The sequence below is a fragment of the Labrus mixtus genome, chromosome 12 (assembly GCF_963584025.1).
Source record: "Labrus mixtus chromosome 12, fLabMix1.1, whole genome shotgun sequence".
Taxonomy (NCBI): domain Eukaryota; kingdom Metazoa; phylum Chordata; class Actinopteri; order Labriformes; family Labridae; genus Labrus; species Labrus mixtus.
The window spans coordinates 24,944,977-24,964,846 of NC_083623.1; the positions used below are offsets into that span (position 1 = coordinate 24,944,977).

General features: G+C 41.1%; 1 protein-coding gene across 1 annotated transcript; it reads left to right on the plus strand.

The window, feature by feature from the left end:
- Positions 1-25: 25 nt before the first annotated feature.
- frk (fyn-related Src family tyrosine kinase) lies at positions 26-16,693 on the plus strand. The gene is made up of 8 exons (XM_061052683.1): positions 26-625; positions 5,956-6,077; positions 7,786-7,949; positions 8,074-8,242; positions 9,512-9,670; positions 11,723-11,904; positions 12,857-13,022; positions 14,345-16,693. Exons 1-8 carry the CDS (start codon positions 219-221, stop codon positions 14,551-14,553), a joined length of 1,578 nt encoding a protein of 525 aa, XP_060908666.1. The 5' UTR covers positions 26-218; the 3' UTR covers positions 14,554-16,693.
- The last annotated feature ends 3,177 nt before the right edge of the window (positions 16,694-19,870 follow it).

A 19,870-nucleotide genomic window follows, 5' to 3' on the forward strand; every position in this document is an offset into this window, starting at 1 on the left:
TGAACTATGAACTCGGACTAAACTCTTTACCAGGAAACTTGACATTTTTAAAGTGGGTGCTGGGTGCGTGCCGAAGGGAAGAGAGTCCGGGATTATTAAAAAGGCTTCTTTCTTTAATGGACTCTGGATCATGAGGGAAGGAGCGAGCATTCAACAAACTGTTTCCCTTTTTTCAATCCTGACGCAAAATGTCTCGCTGTGATTGACGACCACACATCATGGAGATCCGAAAGAGGCTTTCTGCGTGTTGGGAGAGGTGTCTGACATGTTTTAAAAAGCCAAACCCATCCGGAGGAGAAAGAGGAGAAAGCAGGCGCCCCGATAAATCTGCCATAGTTATAGCAAACCCAGGTGCTGTTTCAACAACAGAGTCGAAATCTCCTTTGAATATAGGTTTGCAGTCGTTTCCAGCAGGGAGATCAGATGTTTATTACGTCGCTCTGTATGATTACGCCGCTCGAACCGAGGAGGACCTGAGCTTCAACGCGGGGGACACTTTAGAGGCTCTGGATAAAAGTGCTGGAGACTGGTGGTTTGCTAAAGCCCTGACCGGAGTCTCAGCCTCCAAAGAGGGATACATCCCCGCTAATTATGTGGCTCCTGTGGAGAGCATCGATGCTGAACCGTAAGTTTAAATCCAACACTATCCTAATTACTGTTTCTGTCACATTTATGGAAGCTTAGTCTTGGGACTGTTTTTGTGGGATTGTATGGAAGCCCACTGCAGCCAATAGACTGTCGGGGGGAAAAAAATCCTGATACTCAAAATAATGACAAACTTTCTTTAAACTTTAAGTTAAACCCCACGAGATTATGAGAATCCATCTCTTTGTGAATCCCTTTTTTTTTCAGTTTCTTTATTAACAACTTTTATAGGCCTACTATACATTTCTAGAGGCCGCTTTCAAATATGAAGTCTGGTGGACGCGTGGCCATTTAGGGGGAAGCTTTAACACTGTTGCATTTTTCAGTCGGTTCGGTTTGCTTTCACACTGCACTTTGTCAAGCCCACCAAAGCCTGTCAAATGTTGTGTACGGTAGCTACCAGCCACTAGTTTGGGTTATAGCTCCCGTCAACACCATCCAGCCTAAAGCTGCACCATGACCCGAAAGTGAACAACTGTACAGTGGAAGAAAAGCGTCCCGTAGTGTGGCGCAGTTTTGCAGTATTTTGATCTCTAAAATGGAGATAAACTTATGTCTGCTGTGTCATATCGACTGGAGCGTTGTGTAACCACTTTTATCACAGGCATATGGATGTTCATGTGCAAGGAGGACTGAAGGCTGGTGTTGTTAAAAATGCTATCTTTAGCCAGGCTTGGCAAACATATTTAAAATTGTTAACAGACGGCCAAATTCAACCCACAATGCACTGCTCTTTGGTTCGCTTCCCTTGTTTGGTTCGGATCGCGTTCTCATCTATGGCCAACTGAAACCCTGGTTTTTCAGCGGACCAGAGTTCGTTTTAGCATTCACACTAGGGCTGGGAAATAAAAACTCGATATATATCAATATGTATTTTATTAACAGTGAAAACACATGGAAAATAAACTACCTGTTTGTGAATTTAAAAAGTAATATTATAAAATAAAAATGTTCCTGAAATACAATAAAAGAGAGAGAGAGGAGGAGCAGGGTTAAGAGGAACAGACAGTCAGTCATCATCAGTGAGATGAGAAAAAGGTGACCTGGCAGCTCTATAATATTATTTTAATGCAACATAAACTATATTGATATTAACGATATTGTCTTACCATATATCTTGTTTGAAAATATATCGATATATCATAAAAACTCGATATATTGGCCAGCCCTAATTCACACCACCCCAAACCTGAAAGAACTATCCGACAAAGCGCACCAGAGTTTGTTACAAACAGGCCATATGATGATACACTTTCTAAAAACTTTGAGTTAGTGTTAGGATTTTCTGAGAATCCATCTCAGAAAATGTCATTGTTTTTTTCCTTACTTATAATTTGTGCAAAGTTTCTCATTATTTTTCTCTAAAACAGAATTTTTTATTTAAGTTTCTCGTTATTGTCTTTCTATTTACGATTTTCAGGATTCTTTTTTTTATTCTCATAACCCGGCAGATGTTGGCTTCCATACTTCCTCTCTTAATCGCATCACTCCAACATATTTTTTTGAGATAATAATATCTGCGATCCATAACTGATAAAAAGCCCATCATCAACCTTACAACCATGAAAATGTAAATGTCATGTCTCCTCAGCGCTCGGGGAGTTAAATCACTGTAAAATCTGTAAACATTTGCATGTCCAGCAGAGTGAAGTTTTTGTGTTAATGATTATCTTTGACCAGGAAATGTCTGCTTACACTGGTTAATGATTCCCACCAAAAACTTTTTTCTCAAAAACACAGGAACGTCAGCAGTGCATTAATAAAAAGAGCCTTTCCTGGCATATTACGAACAGTGGTATTGATTGAGTGTTTAATTATTATGACTGAAACTAGTTTGACTACAAACTCCACACCTGTGGCCTCATGTTACCGCCTCAATGATCCATAAAATACCTTTCAATAATGAGAAAGTAAAGGTCTAAACTAATCCAGATTACTTTTAAAAGGCACTATTTTCTTCTAAGACGCGTTGTAAAAGTAGCGTCATGTATTTGTCTTTGATTCTCAGCCTCACCAGCATGTGAAACCTGTTTCTGCTCAGCTGTGCTCTGGTTTTTCCCGTTTGGTCACAGCCACAAGAATAGTTTTGAATCCCTGGATCGTCTGTGTCATGGTTTCAATGAATCACAAACTTGCTGGTCATGATGAGACTAGATAGGAAAGAATAAGTTTCATAACACACAAAGCCAGGCTCCTTATCACGTACATCTGGAGGACAGTAAACCAGAATCACAGTGTGGGGCCTCTGTAAAGTTTGAACGTTGTAATCACAGGTTTTGTTTTTCCTTCTATTTCACTTCTGCTCATAAGTTTAAAACTGAACATTTCCTTATTGTGCCACTTGTTCCCATCAAGATTAACGACTTATAGGCTGGTTAAATGTTAGAGACCTCTGAGGCTTGTCTCTGTTTGATCAGAGTCAGACCAACCTGCTCAGGAGATTTTATTTTTTTGTCTGAGAATGAAATCTGTGAAAGCAGCTGGGACAGAAAAGTTCTCGCAGCTGAGAAAACAGATTCTCCCTGCCCTTTGAACACAACATAACTACATACTATACTATACATTGAGCTTCATGAATTGAAGTGGGGTACACGCTACAAGAATAATTAGCCCGATTCCCCCCCTTCTGATTAAAAGTCAGCAAAGGCCCTACTATCTGATGGATCCAAAGATGATCTTGCCAGATGTTCCTGTGATGTGAGGTGTGTTAAGAATTATTTTAAACTCCCCGACCTGCTCGGAAGATGACCGGGACCGCCACGATTAAATATTAAACGTCTTCAATATTTACAATTAGCAGGAAGCACAACAAACGTTACCATGTCGATGACAGCAGACGCAAAGCATAAAGTTAGATGTATGTCATAAATGTAGGACCAACTTGTTGATTTGTGGCAACATCACAAGTTACATTACAACGTGTCTGTAAAACACTCCAACTGACAAGGAAATGAGTTGGACCAAAATGTTTACTGTAATGGATGTACCAGATAACAGCTAGCCACATTTAGCTTGACTGTCATAATTGTTTAATCTTGTAATCTTAAACAATATTACACGTTTTGATATTCGACACTCTGGTTGTTGGTGAATGAATCTGTTAGTGTGCTGAGTCAGTCAGCTCACCAGGAACTGAACTGTTAATCTGTCATAATTTGTCGTCATGTGTGGGCTTAAATCTTTTAAGAATTTCAAAATCTTTTAGTGTGTGCCAGGCCTTATCTAACAGAAATGTCGTAACTGTCTTTGGTTTGGTTATTGATTAATATTATAGCCTGGACGGATTAAAACTCACCTGAAAGATGAAGAGAGTCAACAGGAGTGCTTCTTGTATCCCTCAAACAGCCAGTGCTCGTGGTAGGGAAAACTTAAGGACAAAACAGATTGGTAGAACTGATCCAGGTCCAGGCACTCAGGACCTTTAATTCACAGGGCTAGAAACATTTAAAATACCAGAAAGATGATCTGAATGCCCAGGCTTTTATTAGCTTAAGTCTATGAAACGACCCTGTCTTTATCTGGGACCACCGTCAATACCAGACGGGCCTTTATTATTTTCAAACACAACTTGTGCACATCAGAGATTGGAAAGACTCTGAAATTGTAAATGTAAACCAGAAATAATATTTAAAGGGGTACAAAATGTGGATATGGATGGTCTTACTTTTTTAGATAGCCCGCCCTTACCAACCTGCCCAAACTGCTGCGCTGTGTGGGAGAGAGGGAGACGCCCTTGTTAATGTTTTTTTGATGCGCAAGCTAATCAACACTGAATGCAAAGGGGTCTTTAACTGAGAGCAGCCTTTATTTGTTGAAATGTTGGGTAACAACAGGCTAGTAAAAGGGACTGGGCCTTTGATTTGATTTTGAATGTTGGGGACCAGTGCTTCATCTTGTGGCTGAATGTTAACATCACATTAAATAACAGTAAGTAGGGGTGCTAATAGCCTAGCGGTTAGTGCACGCTCCCCCCATGTGCGGAGGCTACAGTACAGTCTTCCTAGCGGGCAGCCCGGGTTTGAATCTGACCTGTGGCTCCTTTGCTAAATGTGATTCCCAAGCAGCAACCTCTGGTGTTGAAAAATTAAGCTAATATGGAAGTGCTAAAACCTGCAGTTCATCGAGTGTCCACTAGAGGCTGGCTCCAGGAGCACCAGGAAGTCACATACACACCCATTCAAAAAAGCAAAGTTTTCACAGCAGAAATTAACATGTTTAAAAATAGACAGGTCTGATTATCTCGTGTCTCGATCAGCACACACTGTACAGGGGTTGAACTGACGTGACTGACAGACAGGGGTGATGTAACAGTTTGTCAAGAGGCTTTAAAACCCGCCTCAGCTCTCAGCCTGTCATCAGGTTGACAAAAAGTTAGGGTGAGACAGCATTTTCAGCATGGAGACGGCCTTTGATGGGACTCCAAAACCCCCAGCTGCACATATGGGTGATGTCACTCAGCCTTCGTACTTTAGTATCTACAGTCTATGACAAACATAGACCATTCAATACAGGCCTTAAAGGAAAATGCAGATGTTGCTGATATCTTTATTATTATTTTTAGCAAATGTCATGAACTCTTCCTTCTTGCAGATGTACAGTTTTTGAATATTAAACTTTTACATCTTGACCGTTCATCTTTACTTCATACAGTAAAGTACAGTACTGTTAAATTTAGCTAAAAACTAGAGGAGATTTGATGGACCGGGACAATTTTCAGCTGCTAATGAATCCCCATTTAGTGCTCTACTGAGTATGTGGGGCAGTAGGACTGTGTGGGACAGGTTGTATATGTGTGTGGTGAAGACAGTACAGTACTGCTCACTGATTTGTTTTTTATAATAATAGATCCTAGCTGTTATTTGGCAAGAGGCACCCTGGACTGGTCCCCAGTCAATCACAGGGCTGGCATATAGAGACAGACAACCAGCCACACTCACACCTACGGACAAGGTAGAGTTAATAATTAACCTAACGAGCATGTCTTTGGACTGTTGGAGGAAGCTGGAGGAACCTGAGAGAACCTACACATGCATGGGGAGAACATGCAAACTCCACACAGAGTGGCTCCTGTCAGACGGGGATTGCAGCTCCAATGTAGAATATCACCAAATTAATTTGTTAATCAAAAACATTTTGATTGGGTATATGTTTCTGTGTTATATTGTATGTTGGGGGTATTAATAAGCCAGTTACAATCAATAAAAATACTAAGAACAACAAAGTGAACCTTTGGGCCACACTGTTGGTTTATTTATCATTTCAAACTGAGACTGACCAGCTGCATTTCTTTCCTTGCCTTCTAATTTGCAGGTGGTATTTTCCGGACACCAAGAGGCTGGATGCAGAGAAGATGCTGCTGGCAGAAGGAAATCTGCACGGAGCGTTCCTCGTCAGAAACTGTGAGAGTCAGAAAGGAGAGCTCTCCCTCTCAGGTATGCTGAGGCAAAAAGCTAGGATGGCAACTTTAAGGTCACATGTTCACCTCCTTTTCAACCAGTTTAAATAAGTCTCTGAGCTCCAAAAAACATGTGTGTGAAGTTTCTTGTTCTAAATCCACTCTGATCCTGTATTTGATCATGTCTATAAACCCCTCTATTTCAGCCCTGCTCAGAACAGACTATTTCTGTGTTTATAACTTTAAATATGTAAATGAGCTGTGTTTGACCACGCCCCCTCTCTGGAAGGGCTTGGGTGTCTTGGGCTTTCTCGCTCCATGTCCTATTGTTTACGGTGAGAAGGCAGACTCAGAGGGCAGAACAAACACCTAGCTGTGGGAGTGTCACCCACCTGGGGGAGGTGTTACTGCCCTTTGTGATGTCATGAAGGGAAAATCTCCAAACAGCCTGTTTGAGCACACATTTTATGAAAAGTGGAGCAGGAAAAAGGAGAGGATGAACTTTTCTTATCATTGGGGGGTTTGTAGCCTGACTAGGGACATACATTAGTGTTAGGGAAACACAGTAAAGTGTACTTTGCATAATATGTGACCTTCAAGTTCTCCTTTGAAACCAAAGCCTTAATTAAAGGGAATAATACATATATTTTTTTGTTAATTTATCCATGAGAATTACTCATAATTCTCATACATGCTGGATAGTACAACACAAACTTTAAGATAAACAGCAACACTTTAAATGTTTTTCATAGCCAGTGTCTTACAGTTGCTAATGTTAACAAACTTCAGGTGGATTTCTGATTCTACAATGTCCTTTCTCTAAAATAAAGGCATAAAAATCCTAAATTGAACCTTTAAAAACATTGTAGAGAGCTGTCTCCCCCACACCTCTCTAGAGTTGATGCTCACACAGGTCACCATGTGGTGGACACTGAAGCTTCAGTGTTTATCCAGCTCTGCATCGGTCTTTAAACCTTTCTGTGTTCTAACCTCTCTCCATTTTTCAAAAGCATCTCCAATATTGATCCTAGTTTGAACACGTTTCTGCTCGTGGAGCTTATTAGAAAAATGCAGAGGCTTTTTAGGTCGGGTACAATCACTTCTATCTGAACCACTTCTCTTGCCCGCTTCCATCGCCGCAACACCTTGTTAATTTTCTCTATATTTCACTACCACAAGAACAAACGCTTCCATACATCGAGAGTAGTGTTGAGTTTCTCACCCGCTCCCTCAGTTGACTTGAATGATTTATGGTTTCAAGGTGGACTAGAAAACATAAATATTCTCTGCCCCCATAAATGTACTCTTATACTCTTTTAATCTGTGTTGACACTTCATTCGAGTACTTTCCATGATGATTCTATCAGGGTCATTGATGAAAGCCAGTCGTTAACATTGTGGGAGTGACTGACAAATGAGTTAGGTTGACACACTGAAACTCTTTGCAATGAGCTCATACAGTAAAAGTGAAGTATCCCCACCTTACTGTACACTGCCCTTCCAACATCAATATGACCATTATTTAGAGAAAATGCAATAATTTTTTGCTTAAAAATGAATGGAAAAGGACATTTCTGTGCACACTAAGCTGAATGGAAAAGCTAATGCTAATCATGTAAGCAATAAGTTAAAAATTGTGTTTGCTTGTTTTAGCTAAAAACGTAGGGCCTAGCTTTACCTCAAGGAAAACTATCTTAAGCAGTTCTTGACTGTTGACTGATCACTGCATGTTTACTTATTTTCAGTGCTAGACAATGGGAAGGTGAAGCATTACAAGCTGAAAAAACTGGACAACGGTCACTACTTTGTGTCCAGGACCAGATCCTTTCAGACACTGAAAGAGTTGGTGGAACATTACTCCAAAGACTCCGATGGCCTCTGTGTGCGTCTGGGGGAACCATGCAATAAGGTAAATACATAAAGTTTGCTTAAATCTGTTGTGTTTTTGTATCTGGTCTTTTCTTTTCAGCCGCACACAGGCTGTAAACTCACATTGGCATCTCAGTGAACAATGACTACTCCTGTCTGTTTAGATGGAGGCTCCACAGACTCACGGCCTGTCATACAACACTGTAGACCAATGGGAGATTGATCGCAAGTCCATCAAGCTGCTGAGGAAACTGGGAGCCGGTCAGTTTGGAGAAGTGTATGAAGGCCTTTGGAACGACACCACGGCTGTCGCAGTTAAGACCCTCAAATCTGGTACGCTGTCCCTCCTTTTCTATGACTGCAGGTGTCGACTCTAATATAAACATTCCAGGAATAAACAGAAATAAGTATGAGATTAGTAAAATCTCATAACTAAGCATCAAATGAACAATGTTTTCTCTCCTTGTTGGCTGTAAATTAAATATCAGAGCTGCAGCTTTTAATCCCATCTTGACAACTTGTTTATGCTGTAAAGGGCATAAACTGCATTGTCTTTACTCGCTTGTCTCCTGAAGCTAACAGCTACTGCTCCTGGCTTTTTATATATTCAGAATTTAGCATTTCAATGGTAAAGAAAAATCTGTCTTTATGTTAATGGTACTAGCAAAAAGGTCTTTAGACGGAAAAGATAATTGGACCCAGGTTAGTGCCCTGAGGTGTCTCTTTTGTTACTAATGTGTTCATCGTTTCTTTAGGTGTCGTTAGGGTTCTTTTTTCTGTTTGCAGTCGAAGTAGAATTAATCAACCACATATGGCTTGGCCTGAAAATCAGTTATTCAATATCTGCTAGCTGTTCCAGAAGCTGTCACTCCTAGTTTCTATATACTTGTCTTGTAATAGATGCTTATTTCTGATAGTTATTTTATTTTTTTTACAGAAAGTATGTACAGAAGTTCCAATGCACACCGACCTAGTGTTGTTGCGCTGTAGACTATTCTGTTTTCTTGTTCCCCCAGGCTTGTTTAATTCAGGTTAATGATTAAAAAATTATCTTTGGTGATTTAAAGCAGCAATATGTAACTGTGACACCTAGTGTTTAAAATGGTTACAGCAGTCCAAATTCAAAACATTGAAGAGAGCTGTCTCCCCCTGCCCCCTCCTCTCTGGAGCCATGTGGGGGTGCCTTAAAACCTCCTACCTTCTCTGGTCCAAACAAATCCAGAGCATTCAGGACCAGAATCTAAAGTTAGAAGGAGGACATACTGGCTGCTGCATTGTTGTCAACATAGCATGTTTCCTTAATGTCTGATGATGTGGTAAGATCACTTTATCATTTAATTTAGTAAATATCATACATATTACTCCTTTATCACTGCAGTTGGTTTGCTGTATTCATATTTACAATGGAAGTACATTTTTTTATAAAAAGAAACTATTAATGGTTATGTAAGTCTACAATGGCACTCCTGGTTTTTGAAAATGAACTGGATAGTTCCTTGCACCACAAGCCTCCTTTCTTTAAATATCACAACAACAAAAAAAACACCAATTCTAACAATTATATTCCACTCCTAACATATGATCCCTGCTCACTTTTTTCAGGTACCATGGACCCCGAGGACTTCCTGAGAGAGGCCCAGATCATGAAGAGGCTGCGGCACCCCAAGCTGATCCAGCTGTACGCCGTGTGCACCATGGAGGAGCCCATCTACATCATCACAGAGCTGATGAATAATGGCAGCCTGCTGGAGTACCTGCAGAGTAAGATAACTCGCTTTCATTTGCTCATGTGATTATGGTCTACTTTATGATGGGATCAGAGTCCACTGCTACTGTTCTGTGAAAACAATTCACCCTGCTGTGGCAAAGATCAGGTGACATTAGTGAGATACCGGAGCAACAAGACCATTTAATATCCTGCAGGTATAAATCTAAACTTTGTCCCCACATCATCAATATAACTCCTTTGTAGTCTTGGCCTTTAACGGGGGTAGTCATGTGACTTAAATCAGTATGCTTGCATGCTTATAAAGGATACATTATAATGAAAATCCTTAAAAGGTTACGGGCTAACAGACTTTGATTATTTTGTGTATTTTTATATGAAGGAAGAAAACTGCAGATCAGACTCTGAGTTGGACTGAGAACTCGCTGGTGTCTGTCTGCAGGACTCTAGGCTCTCTGATGTTAAAATACAACATGTGATCTACTACTGCTTACTTAGTTTTATCTGTTTGCATCAGGTCAGAAGGAATGACAGAAAAAGATTATGTTGAGGAAGACAATGGGCGCTCTCGCTGTCTTGTTTGTTCACTGATTTGTCTGCTTGGTAACACAGTCAGCTGTTGGCACTGGAGGGTCGTGATGAATAACTCATGGAAGATAATGAAGCCAAATGTCATAACCAGGGTCGTTTTATTTTACACATTTTGGAAACTGAATGATAAACGGTCGTGTATCTGACAGCATGACAGAAAGGAGCTCTACAGAAGAAGAGTTTATTTATTTATTTACATTGGATCCCCATTAGTTGTTACCGCAGTAACAACTATTCTTCCTGGGGTCCATACAAGCAAAACAAGACAGAAAAAACAACTACACAAAAACATGATTAATCAAATTCACAACATTAGTGAAGAAAATAAAATACAATCACAGACAAACCAAGGACTGATACAATTCATAATGTCATGAGCACATCAACGGTTAAAACAGCAGTTTACCTAATAAGTATTAAAACTTAAGTTGCAGGGGAGCCTAGTGGTTTTGTCGCGTGCCCCATGTACAGAGGCCGTGGGTTCGAGTCCGACAAAGGTCTTTTGCTGCATGTCATTTCCCGCTCTCTCCTCCCTATATATCCAGTCTCTATTCAGCTGTTCTCTCCAATAAATGCAAAAATGCCCCAAAAAAATACATCTTAAAAAGAAAAAAGAAAAAAGAACACAGGAGTTGCTGGTCTACAGCGTCTTAGATAAAGCAGTTATTGTGTGTTAAAGGAGTAAACATATTGTCCAAGCTAACCACTAAAATATGGTCACACAACCCAAATAAACAAGAGGATCATGGAGGTGACAGACGAGCAACTCCTGAGTTCAGCTAGTTGAAAAGACTCTTTAAAGATGGATTTGCGGAAAGCGATTAAACGGCTGTGTTGGGTTCAAAAACAGATCTGATGGGGCGTCACTAGCGTAGTGGTTAGTGCCCGCTCCCCATGTACAGAGGCTGAAGTCCTCAAAAGCATGCGGCCCAGGTTTGAATCCGACCTGTGGCTCCTTTCCCGCATGTCATTCCCCACTCTCTCTATCCCTGATTTATGACTCTATCCACTGTCCTATCTATGAATACAGGCACAAAAAGGCCCCTCTCCCCCCCAAAAAAAAGATCTTACCAGAGCACTAAAAGATCTTTGTCTTTCTCAGTAAACTTAGACTAACAGTCTGAGCCTGTGGGTGATTAAAAAAAACTACTGGAGTATTAATTTCACTTCACATGCTGGGGCATGTGCAGTCGTCATCTGTCAGACAGACGTGCTGTTTGTTTGTGGAGGAAATGTAATGTCACTTTCATTTAGAGTGACGGTCACTCCGAGGAGCACTCAAGTGGAATAATGCCCTCCGCCCAGTGTGGAGACCCCCATCCACAATAATCCATCATGATACACCCCCGCTACCGTAACAGCTAACTGGTATTGACAGTTCAAAGTCACACTACTATGACGTTCAACACATAATCAAGCGTATCATCATTAAGAACTGGCTGCATAGTTCTAACTCATGGTTGGACTGACAACGTGCATCTCTACCTTGATCACAGAGGATAAGGGCGCCACGCTGCGGATCCAGGATCAGATCGAGATGGCTGCTCAGGTGGCGTCGGGCATGGCCTTCCTGGAGTTACAGAACTACATCCACAGAGACCTGGCAGCCAGGAACGTGCTGGTGGGAGAGAACAACATCTGCAAGGTGGCCGACTTCGGCCTCGCCAGGGTCTTCATGGTGGGTTTTTTTTTTTACTCTTAAGTGTTACTGCTCTGTCTCTAGCCATGTTCTCACCTCACCCCCAGGAAATGAAAACATAATTCAATGACACAGTGCTGTTGCACCTGTACTCGCTGCCTCGAAGTGTAACTAAAGCAAGCCTGCATTCTCCACTAATTACACGTGCTGTTGTCATTTAGTGGCATGCACTGTTGACTGGTTTGTCATCTGAACCTTCTGCTAACACCTGGGCCTGTTGTTTCTCTCCCTGCCTGCAAACACCACCTGTCTTATGTAACTCTGTTAGTTCATCTTCATTCACTCTGAGCCCTGATCTTACACTACTTACACATATTATGTCTGGGTACAACCAAATTCACAGTTTGTAATTTTACCCTTTAATACATTAGAGGTCAATACCAGCAGTGAAAGTAGTTTTAAATTATTGCTCGTACTGAAACCAAAACCTTCATCCATTCAATCCTTAATCTTTATTTGGATAGCGCCAATTCTTAACAAATGTTATCTCGAGACACTTTACAGCAGACCTTACTGTTTGGTATTTAAGAAAAGAAAAATGGGATGGGGGAGATGGGATAAGATGCAGGAAGAAAGATAGCGACAAACATAGGGGAGGGGGGGGGCGGCTGGTCCATAGCGGCAGGCCGTCCCCACCAACAATCCCGAGGAACCGACAAGAGAGCTTTCAGCAAAATCTCGTGCTCACGTTAACTAGCAGAAATGAAAATCAAAAACAGCACTGACGGTTCAGAAATGAAAATCAAAAACAGCACTGACGGTTCAGAAGCTTTTCCAACTCGTTTCAGATGATGATACTGTAACATGATGTGTTTTCTTGCTGAAAGTGCGGCTGTGTCTGGTTTGTAAATGTCCTCTAAAATGCTGCACACATGTGACTCTAAATCTGAGTGAATAAAAACTGCTGGTGTGTTCTTCGTTCCTGTTTTAGAAAGAGAATGAGAGCGTGTATGAAGCCAAAGAAGGATCTAAAATCCCCGTGAAGTGGACCGCTCCAGAGGCTCTGCACGACAACAAGTTCAGCATCAAGTCCGACGTTTGGTCCTTTGGGATTCTGCTGCACGAGATCATGACATTTGGACAGATGCCTTATATGGGTGAGACTTTGATCAACTCTATTGTAAATCTGAACAATTGTTCTATGATTTCAAAAGTCAAGGCATTAAAAACCTAAGGTTGGAAATGATATACTTATTCTTACTTATTGTAGGACTTGTACTTATTATTCTTCGTCTTATTCTTTTGGACAAATTCCCCTCATAAAGTTCATCCACCAAACGTGCAACATCAATTATTTAATATGCTTTTTGATTTATCAAACCAGTCTTTGCATCTGTCTCTCTTAAACCACCAGACTTCTGTTGATGAAGACCGTGATAATTCTTAAAAGAAAAATTGGAGATGCCGGTCGTCTGTGCATCCACTTCTACGTTTTTTAATATGGTGTGTGATTCAAACCAAACATTTCAAACAACAAGGTCGCAAACAATCAAAAACATATTAACTTAGGACCCATTGTCCACCTAGCCTGTTTTTCTGAGTGCCAGTGTCTATTTTTCAATTGTTTTCAGTGAGTGGAGAGCGTTTGCAGCAGAAGGCGTTGTTGACGTCACCAGCTCTGTTTTCCAAATGTTTGATGTTCCCTCTAGTTTTGCTCCATGCGGATCGTGTCTTGTACCCACAGCCTCTTCGCTCCGTGTGTGATCGGGAATAAAACATTCTCAATTTAAAAAAACATGCAGTAAAAAGGCGTGTCGGCCCTACAGCGGTCGTTGTCAACTGACTGTTGTCATAGAGACAGGACGGACGTGCAGCACTTTTCTTCTCGGCACACAAACGCTTCATGCAAGTGCTACAGAGCGCACAGCCAGCGCTTTTCTGCCCAGAAAAGACGCTAGGTGGACACAGGGTCTTAGATAGGCAGCAGAATAAGAACGTCTCCAGTGTTCTGCAAGGTTAAATTTCTGTTTTTGTCAATGGAGTCTGGTGTCGATGAACGAGTGTTTCTAAATGAATAATATAAATCTAACCGAAGCAGGCCGGCTCTGTTTGAATCCGACCTGTGGCTCCTCTCCCACATGTCATACCCCACTGTCTCTCGCCCCAATTTCCAACTCTACTCACTCTCCAGTCTCTCCAAAAAAAGGCCAGAAAAGCCGGAACATAACTTTAATAATAATAAAAGTTTAAAAGATCTGTAGCAGTGATTTTCTGTGATTGTACTGTGATCAGGTGTAGCTGCCTCCAAAGGATACCATGGTATTACAGCCACTTTGTGTCAGGTGCAAACTGTAGAGATATAGTGGAGCAAGGCAAACATGTTCAGTAACTCTAATCATACCGACTGCAGACATTTTAAAGTTGACCAGAATTAATTTTAAATGCAACGTATGTCCTAACTATTTTGTGTTTCTTGCAGCCATGACAAACTACCAGGTGGTCCAGAGGGTCACTCAGGGCTACAGGATGCCGTGCCCCCCCGGCTGCCCCAAAGTCATGCACGACATCATGATGGACTGTTGGAAAGGGAACGAGCAGGACCGGCCCACATTCGAGACCCTGCAGTGGAACCTGGAGGACTTCTTCGACCTGGATGTGACCTCGTACGACGACGCTAACAGATACTGAGCACGCTGACGGGCTGCAAATCGCGGGAAAGACGATAACATCCAATCGAAAATCACCCGAATCCAATCATGCACTTACACTGATCTTTTTTTAAGAAGCAGCAGACTGAAATTGTAATTTAAACCGTTTTAATCAAGGCCGTCATTTGAAGGATGATAAGTGATCGATCTGCATGTGATTGGATACTGAAGCTGCAGAGAAGAAGCCTTTTTTTGTTTGTTGTTGTAACACTCCTGGCTTTGCTTTGAAAACTGAGCGCACTTTCAGACAGGCTCGTCTCACCTCCTAAAACACACATGACTGGAACAGGCCTCTTTCAGCACAGACGTAAAAGCTGCTATCCGTCCATCTCGACCAACCGGTTCCTCTTGCACGCCACATAGCTCGCATTCTTTCCACTGGCTACCTGCCGAGCTTTTTACCGGAGGACGGGAGGTACCTGAGCGGATGAGTGAGTCATGTTCACCTTCGAGGTTTCCCCCTGTCTGCTTTGTGTTTATAGACCGTGAGACTGAGTGATTGACAGGACCTTTCATCTGAGCTCAATCACTTCTGTCTGTAACTGAACACATGCAGAGCTGCATGACTGCATTATATGTCACTCCAGAGTCATGACCAGGCCACGCCCTCCATTACGTCATCAAATAGTTCACTTTTAGCTTTTCTCTTTGTGTCAGAGCAAAAAACTGTGACTTACAAAAGGACAGGTTTATAATAACCTGTGCAGGGAAATAAAATCACACACAAATGTTCAAAATCATCTCCTCTAATCTTTCAGTTCTGGCTTTAAAACGGATCATTGCTTCACACAAATTACATGCAAAACTGAGATTTATTTTTTGGACACTTGAAATAAGTCTTCATGTCATTTAGCTTTATGTAGCTATTTGGCAGAACTGATGCTGATTAGCAGTTAGGACCTCTCTGTTAAACATCCATACGGCCTACTTGCTCAATATTCTGACAGTTTGTTGTGATCTGAACTCTGACCTTGTTGTGATTTTATCTGGATTTGCACTTATTTTTTAACTTTCATTGTCGTAACTATAATTAAAACGTTAGCATGTGGGTGATGGACACTGTTTGGGATTTTTCCCAGGAAATATAAGAAACCAGGGCCCAGCGTTATCAGATTATTTATTTTATTAAAGGACCCGGGTTTCTACAAATAAATATCTCTTTGTATGATTCAGACTGTACACGTGTCCATTCTGTGATTGTACATACGATGATGTTTTATCTGAAGCTGGTTGTATAACTTAAGTGTTCATGAAAGCAATAATTATATTGAGTGTCTCTGGAATTCGTTTTTCTACTCTCTACCAGCTGAGGCCCCGAATTTCTGCATTTTTAGCGGGGTAATGACACACGAGTCCACTCGCTGCCGTCTGTTGTTATTATGGGGTACTTTAAGTTGAATGCATTGTTGATTTTATTCATGTTGAACTTGCAGTATAATGACACAATGACTGAACAATGTGACTTTGTGCTTAAGCCCCGCCTTTTTATTATTTTTTTAATGATTTTTGTCCAAAGCTGCAGAGCTGCTCTCAGATCTGTGGCCACGTTGTTTATGACCAGCTGATACGACGACACTAATGTTGGAGACGTATATTTAAAGTTAAATGTTGGAATTATGATCTGCAGCAAGAGGAACACGCTCACACATCTGCACGAGCCTGCAGCTGCATGCCTGTGTGTACAAACAGCTGCAGCTATAGGCTTCATGCTGCTCACTGTGCACTCTGTCAGACAAAGACTGGACTGTCCCTGGTCTGTACTTTATCTTGAGTCTGGATCCTGGTCTTCTTGGCTTTCGACTCTAACCACCTTGCAGAGAAGTTGATGCACAGAGACGTCTTGAACTAAACAAGCAGGGGAGACCTCTGCAGGCTCTCTGAAGACGTCACCAACACGCCCTCTTAAGTGGGACAGAAGTGAAGAGGGTAGAGATTTGTGTGTGCATGAAGTCTAAACACGGTTAAAAGGGGAAATCCAGCTCATCCTGACGTATGATCTCCCGCTCTGATGATTTTAATGTCTTGTTAATTGTATATTATTACCATGGAAGTGTTCATATATCATTTTACATAATTATCCTTTATGCATAATATAATAAAACGGCTTATATGTACTATGATCTTGGTTTAGTTATTGGCTCTTCCTTGCACTGTGTAATTTTATCCTTAAACTTTGAGTTTTAATTTAAGTACACCAAAACGAGGCTCCTCAGAGGCGACAGAAAACAGAAGAATAATGCACTAAGTGGAGATGATTACATAACATGCACCTTCTTAAAGGTCCCATATTGTATATTATATCACCATCCTTTTCTAACACTAATATATGTCCCTAGTTTGTCTACAAACCCCCCAACGATGAGAAAAGTCCATCCTCTCCGTCTTCTCCCTGCTCCACTTTTCAGTAAATGTGTACTCAAACAGGCTGTTTGGAGATTTTCCCTTCATGACATCACAAAGGGCAGTAACCCCTCCCCCAGGTGGGTGACACTCCCACAGCTAGGTGTTTGTTCTGCCCTCTGAGTCTGCCTTCTCACCGTAAACAATAGGACATGGAGCAAGAAAGCCCAAGACACCCAAGCCCTTCCAGAAGTCTTTGTCTGTCCTATTGACGAGATTGTTAAATTAAAGAAAAAAAAAAAGTTTTTTTCTGTGTGATTGAGTGGACAAGCTGTGTGGCTATAGGCCTTTCCAAACCATCTTTATCTCTATTTGTACGCTCTCATGTCATGGAGGGTCTGTCATGCTAATTGGTATTCATAAATACTTAGAGTAGGAGTGGGCTAGGCCCTCCGACAGAAAGTGTACAACCCACTACACATACTGCAGTATTCTAGAAAAACCTCAGGGATATTTTTTAACACCTTGACTTTAATATTAAAATCAAAAAGGAAAATCTTCCTCATCTTATTATTATTAGAAAGCAGTATCTCAGTCTGTAGGGACTTAAGAAGCGGAGGGTCGCTGGTTCAAGTCCTGGTGTGGACCAAATCTGGTACCAGAACACTTCCTGAGCACTGCCGCGGTTTCCTTTGAGCAGGGCACCGAACTCTTTCATGTGCAGCCCCCTCACTCTGACATCTCTCCATCAGTACATGTGCATAGGATCCTGTTTGTGCATGTGTGTGTGTTTCAGCCAGTGTGTAGCATGTTCAACAACAGAGGGTAATAAAGGATATCATCTTATTCTATTCTATTTTATTTACCTTATATAGAGACTTACTGTTGAAATGTGAAAGCCCACCACCAATGCGCAGACTTTGTGTTTTTTGACGGTAAGAACAGTTTAAGGTTTTAAGGATATTTATTTAGTTGTTTGTTGATCTGAAAAGTCATATTTTAGCCCAAAGAGGCTGAGGGGCACTGCTTTTAAAACACTGTAGATGTTCGTTGATTCACAGTCCAAACATCACATGAGCAAACACAGGAAAGTTCTCAGTGGACAAGAGTAGATTTTGATCCAATCCTTAATTTTCATTGTTGGTTGTTACAATTCATCATTTCATTTGCAGCACTTATCATAACCCCCACTTTAATTTTAAAATGATATATTTAAACGTGTATGCCTGCGTTTTATGGATTTTTCTTTTTTTAAATGGAAGCAACAAGATAGAGGGATTAAAAGAATAGACTCAAGCTTTTTTAAATTTTAAATGTTAAATTACAGTGACAGAGTATTCCCTTAAGACATTTGTGCAGTTTTATCATTTTGTTATTTTTTTAAACTTTCTATTTTTACTTGAAAAGAAAAATTCCCCCACACTACTCTCGCTAAGCATCACCAATTTATTAGAAAAAAATCACAACGTTTCAGTCCCTCTGAACCTTTGTGAAGTGTATATTTTTTCTTTTCAAGTGTTACTTTGTCATCCTACGCACTTCATGAGATAGATTGATGTGCAAACACCTCCTCAAAAATGTTCTCTTGTTAAAAAGGTCTTTTGTCCCTAAAGCCTGGAAGAAACATCAGGATGGTTCTTTTGTTAGTATTTTTATTATTTAGTGTCTACTTTTAAATGTTTCTCTCTGTATATTAATAATGGAGTCCTGTAAGCCTCTTTTGGGCTGGACATGTTCTTAATGCATGAGACAATAATCAAATCAAATCAAATCATATACCTGTATTTACCCAATGTTAAACAGCATACATGCATTTCCCCCTTTTGGCCACACAGTGGTGCTGACACTCCTGCTTACACTCGTGTCAGTCTGATCTCTTAGTGAGCAGATCCAGACACGTTCAATGAAACTAAAACCTTCTTCTGTTACAGTTTAACGTCAGCCTTTTGTACCAAGCTCAGGATAAGATCTCGCCTCCACCATAACAATACAAATTATTAATGTATCATTATACATATCATTATTATTCAGCATTTTTCAGGAGGAGATTTCAGATTATTCTGATAGTTTAAACATATTTGTATCAGTTTCTAACTAGAACTAGGAAAAGGGAGCACATTACTCCTGTGTTGGCTTCTTATCACTGGCTCCCTATACCAGCTAGAATAGAATTTAAAATCCTTCTTCTCACTTACAAAGCTCTTAATGACCAGGCACCATCTTATCTTAAGGAGCTAATAGTGCCGTATTACCCCTTGAGAACATTACCCAGAATGCAGCCTGCTCGTGGTACCTACAGTCTCTAAAGCCGTTTGTTCATATACACTCCTGATAATATCTAGATCGTGTCAGGAGGACTTCTCTGGAGATTCTCCTGACCTGGCTGTTCACATATGAACCTCACAGCGGGAGACTATCCCTGTCACATGACAACACACTGACTCCAGTCACAGGATATAAACGTCACTCCCCCTCTCCCATTGGCTCGAGCTGAATTCTCCTGAGAATATCCTCGGGGTCTGGCAGGAGAAACCCCGGGAGAAGTCTGAGTGAAACATTTGGCTGTTTGCGTTCATTTGAGTTTTTTAGGAGTTTTCTGAAAGTGTGAAAGCCCTATACTGTAAATGTACTACGGGAGGTAGAGCCTTTCGGTTATCAGGCCCCTCCCCTCTGGTATCATCTACCAGTCAGGGTCTGGGAGGCAGACACACTTTCAAAACTTTTGATTTTTGATAAAGATTATAGTCAGGACCGGCTCAGGCTTAGACCCACTGTAGTCAGACAACTCATGCTTTTATTTATAGCAGCAGAACAAAGTCTGTGTTTCATGTCTAGGCTCCGACCTCATCACTCCTCCCAGTTTTATTTTACATGCAGAAATTTGAGGACTGATGGGAAGACATCTTAAGACCCCCTAGTCAGAGCCTCCAGGTGGACACTGGTGTTGTTTGGAGGTG